General features: G+C 21.0%; 1 protein-coding gene across 1 annotated transcript in view; it reads right to left on the bottom strand.

Annotated features, from left to right (window-relative positions):
- Stacl (SH3 and cysteine-rich domain-containing protein) overlaps positions 1-17,636 on the bottom strand; it is a 57,920-nt gene that overhangs the window by 10,932 nt on the left and 29,352 nt on the right. The window contains exons 6-9 of the mRNA XM_011496447.1: positions 13,784-13,938; positions 12,001-12,051; positions 10,696-10,973; positions 8,829-8,987 (exon numbers count right to left, since the gene is read on the bottom strand). Coding sequence (XP_011494749.1) covers positions 8,829-8,987; positions 10,696-10,973; positions 12,001-12,051; positions 13,784-13,938 — 643 coding nt within the window. The remainder of the gene's footprint in view (positions 1-8,828; positions 8,988-10,695; positions 10,974-12,000; positions 12,052-13,783; positions 13,939-17,636) is intronic.

The raw sequence follows: 17,636 nt of genomic DNA, 5'->3' as shown, positions 1-17,636 counted from the left end.
TCATTTCCAAATTTTTTGTATTTAAAAGGAAAAAAATATAAAAAATATATTTCAAAGAACTTCGGTGAAATTATATTTTTGTTACGTACAGTAATTCCAAAAGGAAAACTGAAAAATATTTATATATAAAATAAAGTTTTTCTATTTTTAAACATTTTCGTCAATATGTGTCAGTTATGAATATATAAGAATTCCAATTATATGCTTGCGGTTAATCTTTCATTTTTTAAATTAATTATTGATTTTTATTTCACATATGCCAATACATATCTTTCAAATAAATATAACTTTCTATTTAAGAGTTTATTAAATTATCAAAATAACTATTCTCTTTTCCTTTTGAGTTATAAATTTGACTTAACAGTATAATTAAAATAGTCCTAATGCTATTTATGTATTTCCAATAAAATATTCATCCATTATATCGTTTAAATAGTTTAGTTTAAAAAAATATAACAATAGTTATAAGATTACAACTTTATATTAATATAATATATTTATGTCATCTATTAGATCAAGTTTTGTTTCTGTTTATATGAATAATTTCGATAATATTAGACAAATCAAAATCGATGGATAAAAATGAAGTAAATTCAAAGTAAAGAGCTAACATAAGGCTTTCAAATATTCATAAATGTTCATAATTTTTAATTAGTAATTCTATAATAATTTCAATATAATAATATATAATACTATAATAATGCAGTACTATAGAATATTAAATATAAAAAGTTGGATTTAGTAATCTAATATATAGTAAGATATTATACAAATTTTAGTCCTTAGATTAAAGTATCACCTACTGAATAATTTAATCATAAGAAATTGTTCAAGATAAATATAAATTTTCAAAATAAGGTATGTAACGTAACTAGCTTATTCAGATTTGTAATTTAATTATAATATAGAATCGCTTGAATAGGAAAGGCACACAAATACCGGAACATTATTTAGTAACTGATACCGAGTTAGATTTCCGGTTGAACAGTAATTTATTTCTTGTTAAATTATTGCATTCTATTTAATATTATTCAAAAATAATTTTAAACTTATCACAATTCATCAAAAAAAAAATCAAATGTCTATTTACATATATTATATATATATATATATATATATATATATATATATATAAATATATAAAATATATAAATGTATATACATTGTGTTATTTAGTTATACGTATACTTATATAATATATATATATATATATATATATATATTTAAAATTTTTCTAAATTTTTATCTTTCTAGAATAAATAATAATTTAACTAGTTAATATTATTTGAATATTAGAAGTTTTGTATTTCACTTATTATAATTTTTTCCATTTATAAATCTGTCTTGTATTTATTATTGATTTTAATATAAATCCGTAAATATCTCATAACTCTAATATAATCAATAAAATTAGCTATATACTCTAACATATTTTGTAATACTATTATATCATGTGATATACTGTATTCGCTGTATACTATAGAAATAATATTATTTTGAAAAAATTGTAACAATGAACTATAATTTTTATAATGATATAGGTTTTAACACAATCGTTTAATGATATAACTTAAAATAAAATGATATTATTTATTTAACGTTCTAAATTTATGAAAATATAAAATCTATCGAATTTTAATCAATGTTAATCAATTAAAAAAAAATGTCCGTAAATTGTATAAGCTTTTCACTACGTGCATCATTTCCTTATATTTTAGATTTCTGTTTTATTTTCTAACCTAATGTGAAATATTTAGATAACTTTTCAATGTATTTTTTGTCGGTAAAAAGAAATATAAAGTAGATAACTTAAAAATTCATAACAATATATATATATTATTATATCTCCATGTTAATTTAATTTTTACAAGCTTTATATTATGGTTTTTTTATTTAGTGTCCATGCAAGCTGTATTTATATATACTAAAACGAGCGAGTTACATTTTACTATTAAAGATTAAATCGTGCAATATATTTAATTTTTGCATGCATGAAAATGTATACTTTACTAAAGATGTAAATTTATTTATGTTGAAGGTAACACATTATATTGCCACTCTTAATAAGATATGAACACCGACCTTAATAATGAATTAATACAAGGCAATATCATTTACCTGTACATAACAAATATGAAATATTTAATGAAAAAGTGGCTACTTTTATAAGTTCTAAAACAAAAATATTCCATGAAGATGAAAACTTAATTTTATCATTAAGCAATAATAAAAAATTCTACAACGTAAAATATGTCAAATTAATATTTAAATAAATGCTATATAAAAGAAATACAGAATTATAAAACAAATTAAGAAAAAGAATTCTGAAATTTTCAGTTCTAAAAAATTTCTGAATGGGTTGATTGTAAATAAAAAATATATTTCACTTGTGAAATACATAGTAATAATATTCAATAATTAATGCGTGAAATTTTTTATTTTTTTTTAATGTTACATTTTCATTTTAATATAGTAAATATTTAAATATAGTTATAATCTATTAAGAAAATATATACAAAATAAAATTACATCATTTGTCACTAGTATTTAATATATGTTAATAAACATTGGAATATATTCGATACTATTACATTTCTCCCTATTCTGAGAATAAATATATTGATAATATAATAATTATTCAAATAGAATTGATTCGAAATATTAATATTAAATCATCCTTTAAAATTGATTAATCATTACAATAATTACAGATTTATAAATTTTAAAATAACTTGAATCAATTCGAAATAATATTATAATTATAAACAACTATATTATTTAGTCCTCTTATTTACTTATTTAATTATTTAACTGATTAATTCTCATTACTATGCTAATTTATATTTGTAAGATATAAATGAATTTATAAATTAAGCAAAATTACATGACGTTAGAAATTAAAAATATGATCATAGAAGAAATATTATAATAATTTGTTAAAAACTATGTATTTTAGGTCATTCAATCCTATGTACCAATAATTTATTTCTTTGAAATAAATTCAAGACATTGGAAGAAATGAAAACGAGGTCAAAGTTAAGTAAAAATATACATAACTAGTGAGAAAAATGAACGGAATAAAAATATATCAAGTAAATATTTTAAGATAATTAATTTATAATACGGTATCCTGTATTTTTATTCCAAAGCAAATTCGGAATTCGTTAAAATTTAATTTGATTCCATTTCATGTAATTTCAAGTATGATTTCAATGTTTCGTGTATTATTTGGTTTATGTATATTGAATTTATTCGTTAAATCAATCGAGTTATTTTTTGTAGTTAGATATATTAAAGTATATATTATAAATATGTATTAAGGGCATTATATAATTATTAGGATTAAATGAAATCTTATATTTATCTGATTATAAATTGAATTTTCATAAGTTATGAAGAAATTTTAAAAGTGAAGAAACGCCATAATTATTTCAAAGAATTTCAAGAAATGTTATTATTTATATTAAATGATAAAACTATAAGTAGTTAAAAATATTAAATAAAATGAATTTTGAAAACGAAAAAGAAATATTATTTATTTAGAAAGTTTCCAAAGTAGTTTTAAATAGTTTAAATTTAAAAAATATTAAGTAGAATGAATTTTTATTAGAACAAAAGGAATATTATTTATTTAAAAAGTTTGTAAATAATTCATGTTTCATCTTTCTTTTGTATGTGAATATGATATTTTTATCAATGTAAAAGTTTTTTCAAGTTGTTATAAGTAGTAAATCACAATATGTATTTACGATGTTATTTATATTTATATTGGAATTGAGTTTAGTAGTCCTAAGTGATTGAAGATTGTACTTTCAAAGTTTTAAACTGAGATTAAATCAGCTAAAGAGTTTTATATTGATAAATAAAGTTTAAAGAATTTTATAATTTTATATATCAATAGGGATATTGGATCTAAATATGATAAATATTTCTCATCAAAGATTAATTATAAAATTACAAATAATATCTCTAATAAGACGTAGTTTCTAAAAATGAGCATTGAATTCTTAATAAAATTTTCATGCCACTGCAATTGATGGAATCATCAATGTTACTTATTAATAACAATATTATAATATGATTCATAATATGTTCATGATATTGTGTGAATAAACTAACTACACTGAAAGAAATTTTTTTTTATAAAATTCTACGCAATAATTTTATAAATACTATTAAAATCTATTAAGTTCTATTAAAATACTATTAAAAAATTTGTTAAGAGAGATTCTTTTAAAAATATTAATATTTAACCTTATGTCTTGCTCAATATAAATTTTCTAATTTTCAGACAAGAATCATATAACATTGAACACGAAAATATAATTACGATATACAGTATTAGTTTGAAGTACACGGTTACAGAAATTATGTAAAGCTTTACTATTGTGTGTTAGAATAGGATCATCAGTTATCATATACTAAAATTATACTAAATAGAAAACTGAATTACCCAAAATGAAATAGACAGAAAATTTTATAAGTTGAATACTATAAGCATCCCATTAAACAAAATTAAATTAATGTTCTGAATTATAAATGAATTAAATATCATTTTAATAAAAGTGAATTCAGAATGAACCATTAAGTATTTATTTCATGGCCCAATTATAAGTAAATAAATGAATGAGAGAAGAATTAGAGTAAGTCGCAATAAAAATAAAATATTTTTTTTGTGATCTTAATAATTATTGTTAATATTCATAATTGTATTTTGACGGGCTTGTATTCCATAACAGTAATACATTATTGCTAAGAATTATATAAGGAATTACATAAAATACTATGATTAAACAAATCGCTAAAAATATGTTTGTCAAATAAATCTCAAAAAATACATATTATGAATATTATATTTATATATTTAATATTGTAAGTATTAAAATGTTTTTAAAAATTTAAATCTTTTAAAATTTTAAAAGTTAATACAAAATTATAAGTTTCATTGCAAAGGCAGATGATTGCTTACAATTTTGTCACAAGTAATATAATGTAATGTCTGGACAAACCAAATTATAAAAACATATTTATAAACAAATACTATAAAATTAAAAAACTGTTTCTCATCGAAATATTGGAGTTTTTAAATCATTATCAAAATTAATGATAATAAATTTTTTTAAGTGATTGTTTGAATATAATGTTTATTTAACGTTAAAATAAATAAAAATTGAAGCTTATATTGTGTTATATCGAAAAAATAGTTTTATTTTTGTAGGTACATGGACAATAATTAAATATCCGTAATTTAGAAAGTTGGAATATTTATAGAGTTCGTTCCCTCTTATTATTTAAAGGTTTTTTTTTATAATAAACCAAGAATACATTTTTTTTTAACCAGTATATAAGAAAAAATTTTTTTTTTATTATTATTTTAACGCGCGATTTAGGACTTATTTTAAAATAATTGAGATACTTTAAATAAATTTTATTCGTCTTATATATACTTTAAATATATAAATATATATCAGGAATATTGAACTATTCTCGTTTCATTTATATTTGTTTTTCATACTAATAGCTTTTATTTAGAGAGTAAACATTTTTTAATTTCTTTTTATATTTCAGATAACAAAATCATAAGATCTAATGAATCAATAATAATAACTAATCAATAATTACAATCAATAATAAAATCAATAAAAAAATTTTCGTCATTATTATGGTTGATAATAGGTAATTGTATGCTTACACATATATAAATATTAATTATTTTCATCAATATACGGTTATGTTTTTAAATGTGAAGGAACTACCTTTCCGAAAAATAAAAAAGAATCATAAAAATTTTATGTACCTGAATTTATTAGTATTTATAACTTCTATGTACACCTTAAATACAATGGTCTTCTTTATGTAAATATATCAGTTTTATCGACATGCAATGGCATTGTATATACACACGCACGCACGCACACACATGTATATATATATATATATATATTTATTTATATATATTAATCTATTAATAAAAAATAAATGTAATAATATTTATACTAATTTTCTAAACATAAAGAAACATAATCTGGAAAAACATTATCGGGAGCTAAAAGGAAAGTGACATAAAGTGTATTTGAATTGAATACATCATAATTAGTGTTTATATAAAGAATATGAAGATGGATAGTTGGTACAATAGTATTTTTTTCGAATAATACTGTTGTATAAACAAATACTAGAATATTTATGTCTCATTAAATTTAATTAATTAAATTTATAAGTTATAAATACATTTTCACTATAAAACCAAATTTTAAATGAATACATGAAGCACTTCAATACAATTTTTCAAATAATTTAAACATTTGTATATTCTTATTTAAATTTTATAAATAAACTATTTCATAAATATTTAACCGTTAGTTAATTACAGAATTTTCAATAAATATTATTTATATTTAATCTCCTTATAATAACAATAATTTAAATTTAAATAAACTAAAACAGTATATTCATAACTATGCAAAAATATTTTCTCTAAATAAATTAAATATGTATAAATTTAAATCACAAATTACATAAATATCTGGCTTTTACATTGATGTATTATTTTAATAGATAAATTTTTCATACTTATGAGAATTTTTGGAAGAGATTTTCAACGGATATACAGACGGTAAAATAAATATATTATAAATAATAATAATAATAATATATTATAAATGATTACAATTATAATACAATATGTACGTGTGTCAAATAATATAATGTATATAACTAAAAATGTACACCATATATATTATATATCATACTTTTAATGCGTAAGGCATACATAAATATACTTTAATATACAATCATACAATTTATATTTCAAAACTATTTTTAATGCTAAAATTAAATTACATATGTGGCCAAAGCAATAGTGATAAACAATTACATTAATATAAAATGAATTTTAATAACAATAAAACAATTAAAATTATATTAAATAAATATTAGATACACATAAATATTAGATAACCAATGGTGTATTGTACATTTTTAACTATATCTGTAGATGAATAGATAATGATAATAAATATAATTACAAATTAAATCTATAAAAATAGAATTCCAAATTTTTATATTTTGAAAGATCATACGGTAAGAGAGAAAAAGAAGAAATAAGAGACTGTTAATAATTTATCTTTTATATTTCCCTCAATATTGTAAATATTGTATTCAATATATTATTGATTATATAGTAAAGCATAATAACAATATACGCTTTCGAGGGAATATGATATATTGATGGATGACGCATGTACTTTGATCGAATTTCCCACGAACTATAAGTAGTTTGCCAAATTAAATTGTTATTTTAAAATTCGTATGCACGTACTTTTTTATTTTAATAATATATCATCATATAGTTCAGAAAAATATAGTAGATAATATGTAGCAACATTAATTTTTTAGCTTTCTTATCGTTCCTTAATATTTAAAATTCATACATATATTAATTTGAATATATATTATTCATAACTATTTGGTACAAAAATTGTTATATATAATGTAAAAATTAATTTATTTATATTCTTGAAAATTACATACAACGATAGAAAATATATTTTTATTCAGGATAGTTTTGAAATTTGAAGATTTATAATTTAAAATTTATAATCTAATACTAATAAGTGTATTGTAAATAATATCAATTATGATTTATTATACATAATATAATTTTAGTTGTAATATATAACAAAAAATATTAAATTATGAAAATGAAAATAAATTTTGTTAGAAGTGTTTAAAAATACTAGGACCAACTTCTTAAAGCTTATCTTAAAAATATAATTCATATGCATATCCTTTTAATCAGTTTTAAATAATTAAAATTAATTTTGGACTTTGTGAATTGATTATAAGAATTTTTTAATTCGTTGAAACTACATAAATATTCATATATTTAGATCAAAGAAAAATATTAGTTACAAAAATTATAAGTTATCAATAAAAATATTTAATTAAAAACATTTATAATTTTTTTTAATTCTAATTTTATAACGAAATTATATAACGTAGATAGATAAAATATTAATCTTAAACAAACTTAGAATTGAAAAGGAAAATAATTTAAAAAATTTTTTAATTAAACGTTTAAATAACAATATACACGATGCAATAATGTATGTAAAATTACATGACTTGAAAATTAATTTTTAATTGAATTAAAAAAAAAAGTGTTATATTTATTTGATTTTCAATTATATATGAAGTAGATATAATATTTAAAAAGTGTATAAATTATTCATCACTATCAATTATAAATAGCCGATATTCAATGAATAATATGTTTGTATTAGTTTGAGAAACATTTGTTCTTATTATTCTACTATATTATAAATATTAAAATTTTTATGTTAAAATATGTAAAAAGTAGAAGATATAAAATAAAGCAAAATAGGATAGATAGATAGATGGATGGATGCATAGAAAGATAGATAAATAAATGGGTATACAGATGCATGGATAGGTACATAGACAGATAGATAAGTAGATAGATTTATTGATTAATTTATATACATATATATATATATATATATATGTGTGTGTGTGTGTGTGTGTGTGTACAGATAAAAAGATAGATGGATAGATCGATTAATTGAGGTAGATATACAGATAAATAGAAAAATGAACTTAATTAGGTAGATAGATAGATAAATAGATAGAGATATAATGTAAATTATATAGAGATATAAAAGATAGAGAGAAAGAAAGTGACGGAAACAATTATGCGAATAAAGGAGAAGAAAATGGAGAGAAGTGTGCAAAGTGTAGGTGTGTAAATAGATAAAGGCAAACACACAGATAGACGAATAAGAGGATGGACAGCACATTAGTCTTACCAGAGGTAGACGAGGAACAAGGTTGGGAGGAGGTGGTTATCCTCGATGACGAAGTCTGTGCTGCAGGATGATCTGCTGTAGGAGGCGTAGATGGTGAGTTTGTCGAGTTTCCACGTATCTCGCTAGCCTGCTTCAGCACCTGGTACGTGGCGTCCACATCTGCCAGATCGGTTAATTTTTCACGAATATTCAATGTTCGGTAATTTATTTATGTGGAACGTTATATCGCATTTAACGATGACCCGTCATTTTTTTTTTACTTTTCAGTTTTTATTCTCATCACTTAATTAATAATGGATCATAATGTTTTATAGCGCGAAATTCCTTGTTACGTTGGAAATAGCACTTTTCACTTTTTTCACGGTTAAAATTTTTATCTATTATATTCTATGATTCCTTAATATATGATAATTTAATAACGTATACATATTAAATAAATCTTAATTAAAAATATACGTCTAATTAGACTAATTAAAGTTTCATTTGATAAATGAAACAAATCAATATTAAAAAAATGCCCTCAATTAAAAATATCTTTGATTGATAAAAATAAATTTGAATTTTTTAATCATTTTATTACTTTTTCTACAAAATATTGTTTAAAACAAAGTTCTATTATTTATCATATAAATTAGTGGAATAATTGGTATAATATTATATAAATACATCGATGTTAATTAATGAAATACATGATCTAAATATAAGGGAGCATGTATTTAAAAAATTTTTAATCTAACTACTGCTATTCATATTTTTGTTTTATTTTTTACTATTATCAAATAACATTTTGTTTTTTTACAGTTTGTAACTAATTATCTACAGTAAATAATTATAGGAAATTTAATTTAGTAAAATTGAAATAATTTAGTTTATCAAAAAATAAAATTCAATGAATGAATAAAATCCAATTCAACAAAATACTTTTTGATGAAAAAAAAAACCAAAATGAAAGGATATGTAATATAGAAACGAAATTTCAGTTGAGCGCATAATGATAAATATAAAATACTAGAAGAATGTAAAGGTTGAAAAACTATCTATTTTAGTCGCATCAAGGCATAGCGAATGTGAAATAATGTAGCAATTAAAACTACGTAAGATTTAAAAATCTAAATGTAGGCAGAGGCGTACAAAACTGAACTAATTTAATTCTTCTACATAAAAAATATTATAAAAGATAGTGCGATAGTAATTGCAATAATAGAAAACCAAGTATATCGCATTATTAATGTTTTGTTATAAAAATTATTAATTTTTTGAATATTACAAATAAGGCATTCTTAAATAATCCGAAAAGGTTAATATCAATGCTGAATATTTCAATATTGAATAATAAAATATAAATAATATATTTCTGAAGATTTATTTAACCATGCTTATTTACTTTTAAATAGACGAATAAGTTAATGAGCTGAATTTAAGATAATATCAACAATATTTAAGAAATATTGTTTACCAAATATTTATATTTTTCGTATATATACATTGTCTAATTATAGAAAATAATATATTGTCATCCATCAACGGTCTTACGATTTTGAATTTAAAATTAAAATAAATTCATTAATAAACTGATCTTTACATGGTAATATTAAAAAAGAAGATAAAACTTAATATTTTTAATTACATTTGTTTACATAATGTAATCCCATTTTATTGCATTTGCCTATTATTCAATAGATGTTGATTAAAAATTAATGTACTCATACTAAATGTTGAACTTTAAAAACATAGGCCTTGAGTACATTATTACTGACATTCAATATAAAAGCATTCAGGATTAATTAATTAAAGTATATAGCGATATACCGGGCATTCGCATAGATCACAGTAATCGCGCGAACATAATCTTAAACTGAAGACTCACTTTGCTCGGATGATGGTGTCTCGTCAATGGGTGGCGCGGTGCTCTTCTGCCTACGTAGTAGAGGTATGACAGTGGCGCGTTTCGGCACCAGGCTCGGGCAATTGCTCGGCTGCACTGCACTCATACAATCTGCATGGGCATTGGCTTTGCAATTGCGGCATCGGAAGCCCTGAAGTGAATGACCACGTAATACTTGCCCGCAGGCATCACAAGGCGTTATCTTGCGGTAGGTATATTGGTACCAGTTGTGACCCCCAGACTCAGCCTCTAGGTTTTTTCTACGAATATAGGATCCCGTTTTATCACGCAATACATAAAGTTACAGTTTAGAAGATAGATATATGGTTGCATAAGTAGTTAAAGATATAAGAGAGTATAAAAACTATAACACATGCGAAATAATATAATATATACAATAGGATAATCGAAGTAAGGAAAGAATTACATTCCAATTAACTAATACTATTATTTTCTATTTGTATTTGTCTACTCTATGTATGAATCTCTCATTCTCGATATATCTCTCTCCCCCTCTTTCTCTTGGTATTTTTCTCAGTCGTTCATACACCAGCTACAGGAAGCTTTTCCAATTAATTTTATTTCTACTGTATTATGATGTATTTTCTATTCTCTCAATATTTTTGCTAACTCAATATTTCTCATAACTCACATTATTTTAGCATATTTATTATTATTCTAAAGTTTTTTAATCAACTGAATCTATAAGCAACATATTAGACAAGAGAACCAATAAATAAACTTAAATCAGAAGTATTTATTTATAAATTAATTAATTTTAATATACATTTGTTTATATAAAATTTAAGGGGGCATACAAGAGTAATAACATAATATGGATATTAATAGAAATTTTTTACTTTCTCTTTATACTTAATTTATACACAATTTTACATATTTATTCACTAAATTTTATAAATTGAAATATTATATTTTGATACTTGTATACAAGTCATAAAATAAAAATTTAAAATAAGTTATAAATTACTATAGTAATTAGTATTATAGTAAAAATTATAAATGTAAGATATATCAGAGTAGTAAAATGTAATGTAGTTGAAGATAAGAATATCAATAGGTAATATATAATATTTCTCAATTATTTTTTTTTTCAAATTAGTCCCCTTAAAAATTCTTTATTATACATCTTCAACTATAATTATTTTAAATAAATTTTTTATTACGTTAAAAATTCTTATAGGATATTCGAAAATTATTTTATATATTATTATAACGAATAGACAAGCATAAAAGTGCTTGTTTATTAATAATAATAACTTTGCTTACCTGGACATAGCCACCACTGTCGAAACAGCATGATACATTGCTTGTTTTCCTCTAAATTATTCGTAACAATAAGTAATATTAAATTTTTTTTTTAATATTCTTAGAGCAAGTTGTGAAAAATAATGCATACTTTTATACATATTATGCATGCAAGCCTTGAAAATATTATTTTTTACTTCTATGAGTAATGTAAATAAAGAAAAGATTTATATGAAAAGTATAATTTCATTGAATGCTGATTTTTACAAATATTTTTTAAGTATATATTAAATATTGTGAATGAAATTTTATGAAAAATAATTTTATTTATACAGCGTTTAATAAAAATGTCTTATATTGTTGATATTTGCAACTCTAAAATATGCAGATAATTTTTTATATAATAAATTTTAATTTATTTTAAAAATTTCTATAACTGTAAAACAAGTTTTGAACATTGATTTATAATATCTGCTAAATATATTGAAACTAAATATATCTCCACCAGCATCGGAAGATTAAATTTATAAAAATATACATAAAAAATTAGGTTATAATGTATACATATATATTTATAAAGTAATAAGTATATTTGGAAAAGTTCGTTTATAGTTCTTTATTTATTATTTCATTATAATTCTATATTTGTATAACTATTTTTATAATGTATAATGTTCAAAAATAATAAAAATATGATTTACAATTTAAACTTAATAAAAATAATCGAAATTAATCTAAATAAATACTGTATTTTCTAATAGTTGTAAAGTAATTATTGTAAGTTTATTTTTTGAATATTTTATTACAATTAACAAATGGATATTATATTAAAAATCGTAGATTATTTTTTTTTATCGTGTACAATTTATATAATTTTCATATGTAATAATGAAAGTAAAGTATTTGAATTTATTAATGTTTTATAAAATCATTATAATAATAAAAATAGCATGATTTTATAATTTTGTATAATTTCTAGTTAATTTGTTTAAATAGATTAAAATCAAATTACTCTATTACTATCTATGAAAACATTATTATTAGTATTATATTATTTTATAATTTTCAGAATTCCATTATTTTATTTTTGATACACTACTACTTTTTTCATGTAATTATTGTATCGAATGCTGAAATCTAGATAGCAATAACACATTCGCGTTCGAAATATATGGCAAAGAAAAAATATATGTAAATGCTTATAAGGGGATAAGCTAATTGTAAAAGAGAATGTCGAATATTCGGAGTCAATGAAAAAAATGAGATCCAATTGCAACATGGAGAGTTAATTTAGGATCAACTGAAGCAGGAGATTCCAGAGTGCCTCGAAGATATCATTAGAAAAACTGAGAAAAATGTACAAGCAAGGAAGCCTTTGGCTTTGGCTTGAAGCCTCTTGGCTAGTTAATAATTCCCATTTTTGTAAATTCCAACACAGAGGCGCCCACGGTTCTCACAAACGCGCCTTAAACTATAAACCTTCATCAAGTACTCGACGACTATAGGCGTACATACTATACATAGAGTGAAGAGTTAATAAATACTTTATAATAAAATTAATTTAATTTAAATGACAATTTTTCAAATATAAATATATATGTATATTGTATATATTGATTTTTTAATTATTTCCATCTATATATATATATATATATGTATGTATATATATAAATTGTATATTGATAAATAATATTTTGCAAGTTTTTGATTAAATCTAATAGTTGGTTAAATGTACTATTCAAAACATTACCGCAATTTTCTTTATTAAACAGTACTCAAATTTTTATATACATAATATACTAACTTTTCATTGGATGAAGGTATAGTTGGCGTAGTTTTCAGACTTTTGAATGCTTTAAGCCATTTTGGCTTTGTGCTTCCAGTTGATCCATTTGACATTTTTCGACTTCCCGTACCCTCTGGTTGCGCTGTTTCTATCCCTCCTCCGAACAGCTCCTTCTAAAAAGATGAAGATAAAATATTAAAATTTATTGATTTATCTTCTCATATATCTGCTAGTGTATCAATAAAATCTAAGAATAAGTCCTGTTACATATTAATCGTATTTTGTTTAATTTAAAATTATGTATTTGTTCTAAGTAGGTGTCTTCTTTGTAGGTGTTCTAAACAGAATTCTTTAGTTGCCAATCCATACTATAACCAAGAATTGTTTTTTCTAATATCAATAAATATCAATATTATTTCACATTAATTTTCTGTCTATATATTAATATTGTAATATAAAATACTTTTAAATTACAATATTTCAGAACATAAAAGTAAAATTTACATAAATACTTGAAGTATTGAAAATTTGTTAATATTTGACTATATTAGTATACTATTGTAGCACTCTAAATTCATTCTTGTTCCTATTATTATATCTCCAAACTTAATAATTTCTTTTTGTTTTAATATTTCTTGATAATTATAGATAATATTTATGTATAAAATACAATAATTCGTAATATTAATTTTTTTGTATTTTTAATAAAAAAACATAATAAATTGCTAAATAATCAGAATTTCATTTACTTTCTTCATAAATCTCGAAAAAAATTAAATGCTTTATTAAGAATATTCGATATTATTTGTTTAAAATTTTATATATTACTTATTGATTTACCCAATCTATTTTTGATAATTAGAGGTAGTTGGTTCGATGAATAATAAATAATATTGAATTTTTAAATTCTTCTATTTATAAATTGATAAATTGATAGTATTAATTGGTAAATTTTATTATGACCCATTAATTACATTCTTTAAATTGTATATGCTTATAAGAATATTTTTCTAATAATATGTTTAATTTATTAATATTATTCTCAAGATTTTTAATTTATACATTAACCACTATAGTGCAGCATATGCAGTTGAGTACGAATTTTATCATATTTTTAAATATACTATTTTATAATGTAAAAACTTATAACATATAAGTCATTAAAATTGAAATTATATATTATATATTATACTGAAATTATACTGTATATCATATTTATATAATGTTAGTGATGGAAATTTTTTTTATATACATTTATGATAAATAAATATATCTTAATCTTTACCTTAATTATAATAGCTTAACCAAATTAGTAATTCATTATTTATAAAATTGATTAACATGTTCGGTATATATAATTTTAAATAACTTTAATAATAAAAAAATTGCATTAAGAATATTACGAATAATAACAAAATATTTCGTATATGAAAATGAAAAGCTCAAGGTAAATCAAAGTATTTAATAGTTAAGTTTGTCTAAATAAAATTTATTATTTATATAATATATACTAATTATAAATATAAAATTAATAGTGTTCATATTCTAGCTTTTCTTAATGATATACTAATAAAGTTATAAGCACTATTTGTGCAGAAGCAAAGTAAATTAATTGCCTTTCTCCGTTTTACGTGATGCTTGCACTGCTCCAAAGAGCGATTCTTTCGGATCCGTCTGACCATCATTATCACTTAAGAATCACTTACACTTCTACTTGTGATAAAACTTATATTTGCACTATTTGCGAGTACGAGTCCGCGCGTTATATTGAATTCTCAACAACTGAAATGGTGGTCGTCGATTTTTGCGAAGCCAAACGTATGAAGATTTTAATTGGATCCGCGAATGCATTCCCTAGAAGGTAATTGCACGTCACGGATAAGTACTAATTTGATGTATGCGTGGACTGACTTATTTAATTTGTCGTATCGAGGATAAAACCACGTCTTAATTAAGATAAGGCATATTTACAATATACGAAGAACCTTCTTGCAATTTACATCCATATTTTCATGTATGATTAAACAATTGACTAAATATTACTACTTTTCTAAATATCTAATTAAATAACTATTGAATTGTTTAAGTGAATCCATCGTGTATTTATTTACTTCCATGTTTCTAATTTTATCTATTATACGATAGAATTATAATTATAAGATATTTAAAAAAAATTATATTAGTTATATTCAGATAAATTATAATAATGTAATATAGTGTATTATTAAAGAATTATTAAAGAATTACATTTTTATAATAAGATACTTCAAGTTAAAAAAATAATGTTTAATAATGTAACTATCTTGGTATACTAAAGCCTAAGATATACATTACAAGAAAAAAGTAATACATTATATTATATTATATTCAGTAAATATATATTTTGTAATTTGCTTATTTTAAGTTATTTGTGAGAAAGTATGATGAAATCAAGTATATTTTTAAAAAAGTTACAATTATATATAGTTTCAAATGTACATATTCTATAAAAGGTATAAAATTAATATTAAATGAATTCTTATTTTAATAGAGTCCATCAATAATTAATTCTATTTACATTTGTCAAATTAAGAATTCGATTCGGCTGCAAGCGATATATGAAAAATGTTTTTTAGTATCATATAATTATTAGTTTTAGTGAACGAAATGTGTGATATTTATTTATATAATAACACTATATTTTCTATATACCTTTCTGCTTATAAGAAATTTCTATATACGTAGCTATCTTGAAATTAAATACAATACAAAACTATATATACATATATATATATATATATATATATATATATATATATATATATATATACCAGTTTTTCCTCATTCTAGAATTCAACCATTTATATATTGTTTCATCCATTTTACATGTATAAATTATAATGTATTATTTTTAAATAATTTTTAATTTTTAGTAGTCAAGTCTGAAGAAAAATTAACATTTATATTTATTAAGAATACTTTAATCAATATGCAAATACCAGATATCTTTGTAATATATAAAATCATTATTTTAAAACAAAATTGTATTGTGAGTATTACTAATGCATTGCAAAAATAATTTCAAATAAAAAAATTGTTATCAGAAATTATAATCACTTATACTTATCCACATACGTACATATATACAATTTTTTGTTTCTTATGATGGTCTGCATTAATAATTGCTTTATTTTACCTTTTTGCTGCCATAAATAGAGGGATTATTATCATCTGATTGATCTTTACTTCACTTCATTGAATGTATCGGATTTATTAGTAAGAGACCATTTACATGTAATATATTCTAGTTAACGTAAGCTAAAATCTTTCAAAATAATCGGATATTCTATTAGAATAAGTAAATCCGTTATTTTTATATTTTTTCAATTCTGTAGTTTAATTTTGTAATTTAATTTTGTTTTCCATATAATTAGTGGTCTAAATTATTATAAATTCCTAATATTATTTATATGTTTGATATAAATGATTCAAACAAAGAAAACAAAATTATTTACGGAATAGGATTGTAAATATGTTAATATAAATGACAACATTACCAATAAATAAATAGTATAAAATATATAAAGTTAATATTTTTTGGTACTGACAATACACGATACTGCAGTTAAAAAATGTTACTAAAAATATTAGTGCTATGCTAGTTTAATTTTATAATATTATTTTTATTATATTTTATTATATTTTATTAAATTTCATAATTGCAATAAATATGAATTTTTGTGCCTAATAAGAAATAATATGTATATATTATTGATATAACTTGATTAGTAATAAATTAATATTTATTTGAATTAGTTTTATTTATTAAATTTCAAAACTATATACTATCTTCAAATCAATGGATTTAATAGACTTTATTTATAATAAAATA

This window comes from Ceratosolen solmsi, unplaced genomic scaffold, assembly GCF_000503995.2.
Source record: "Ceratosolen solmsi marchali unplaced genomic scaffold, CerSol_1.0 scaffold29, whole genome shotgun sequence".
Lineage (NCBI taxonomy): Eukaryota > Metazoa > Arthropoda > Insecta > Hymenoptera > Agaonidae > Ceratosolen > Ceratosolen solmsi.
Note: the sequence above shows the minus strand (reverse complement) of the source record. Positions and strands in the feature narration are given on the sequence as shown.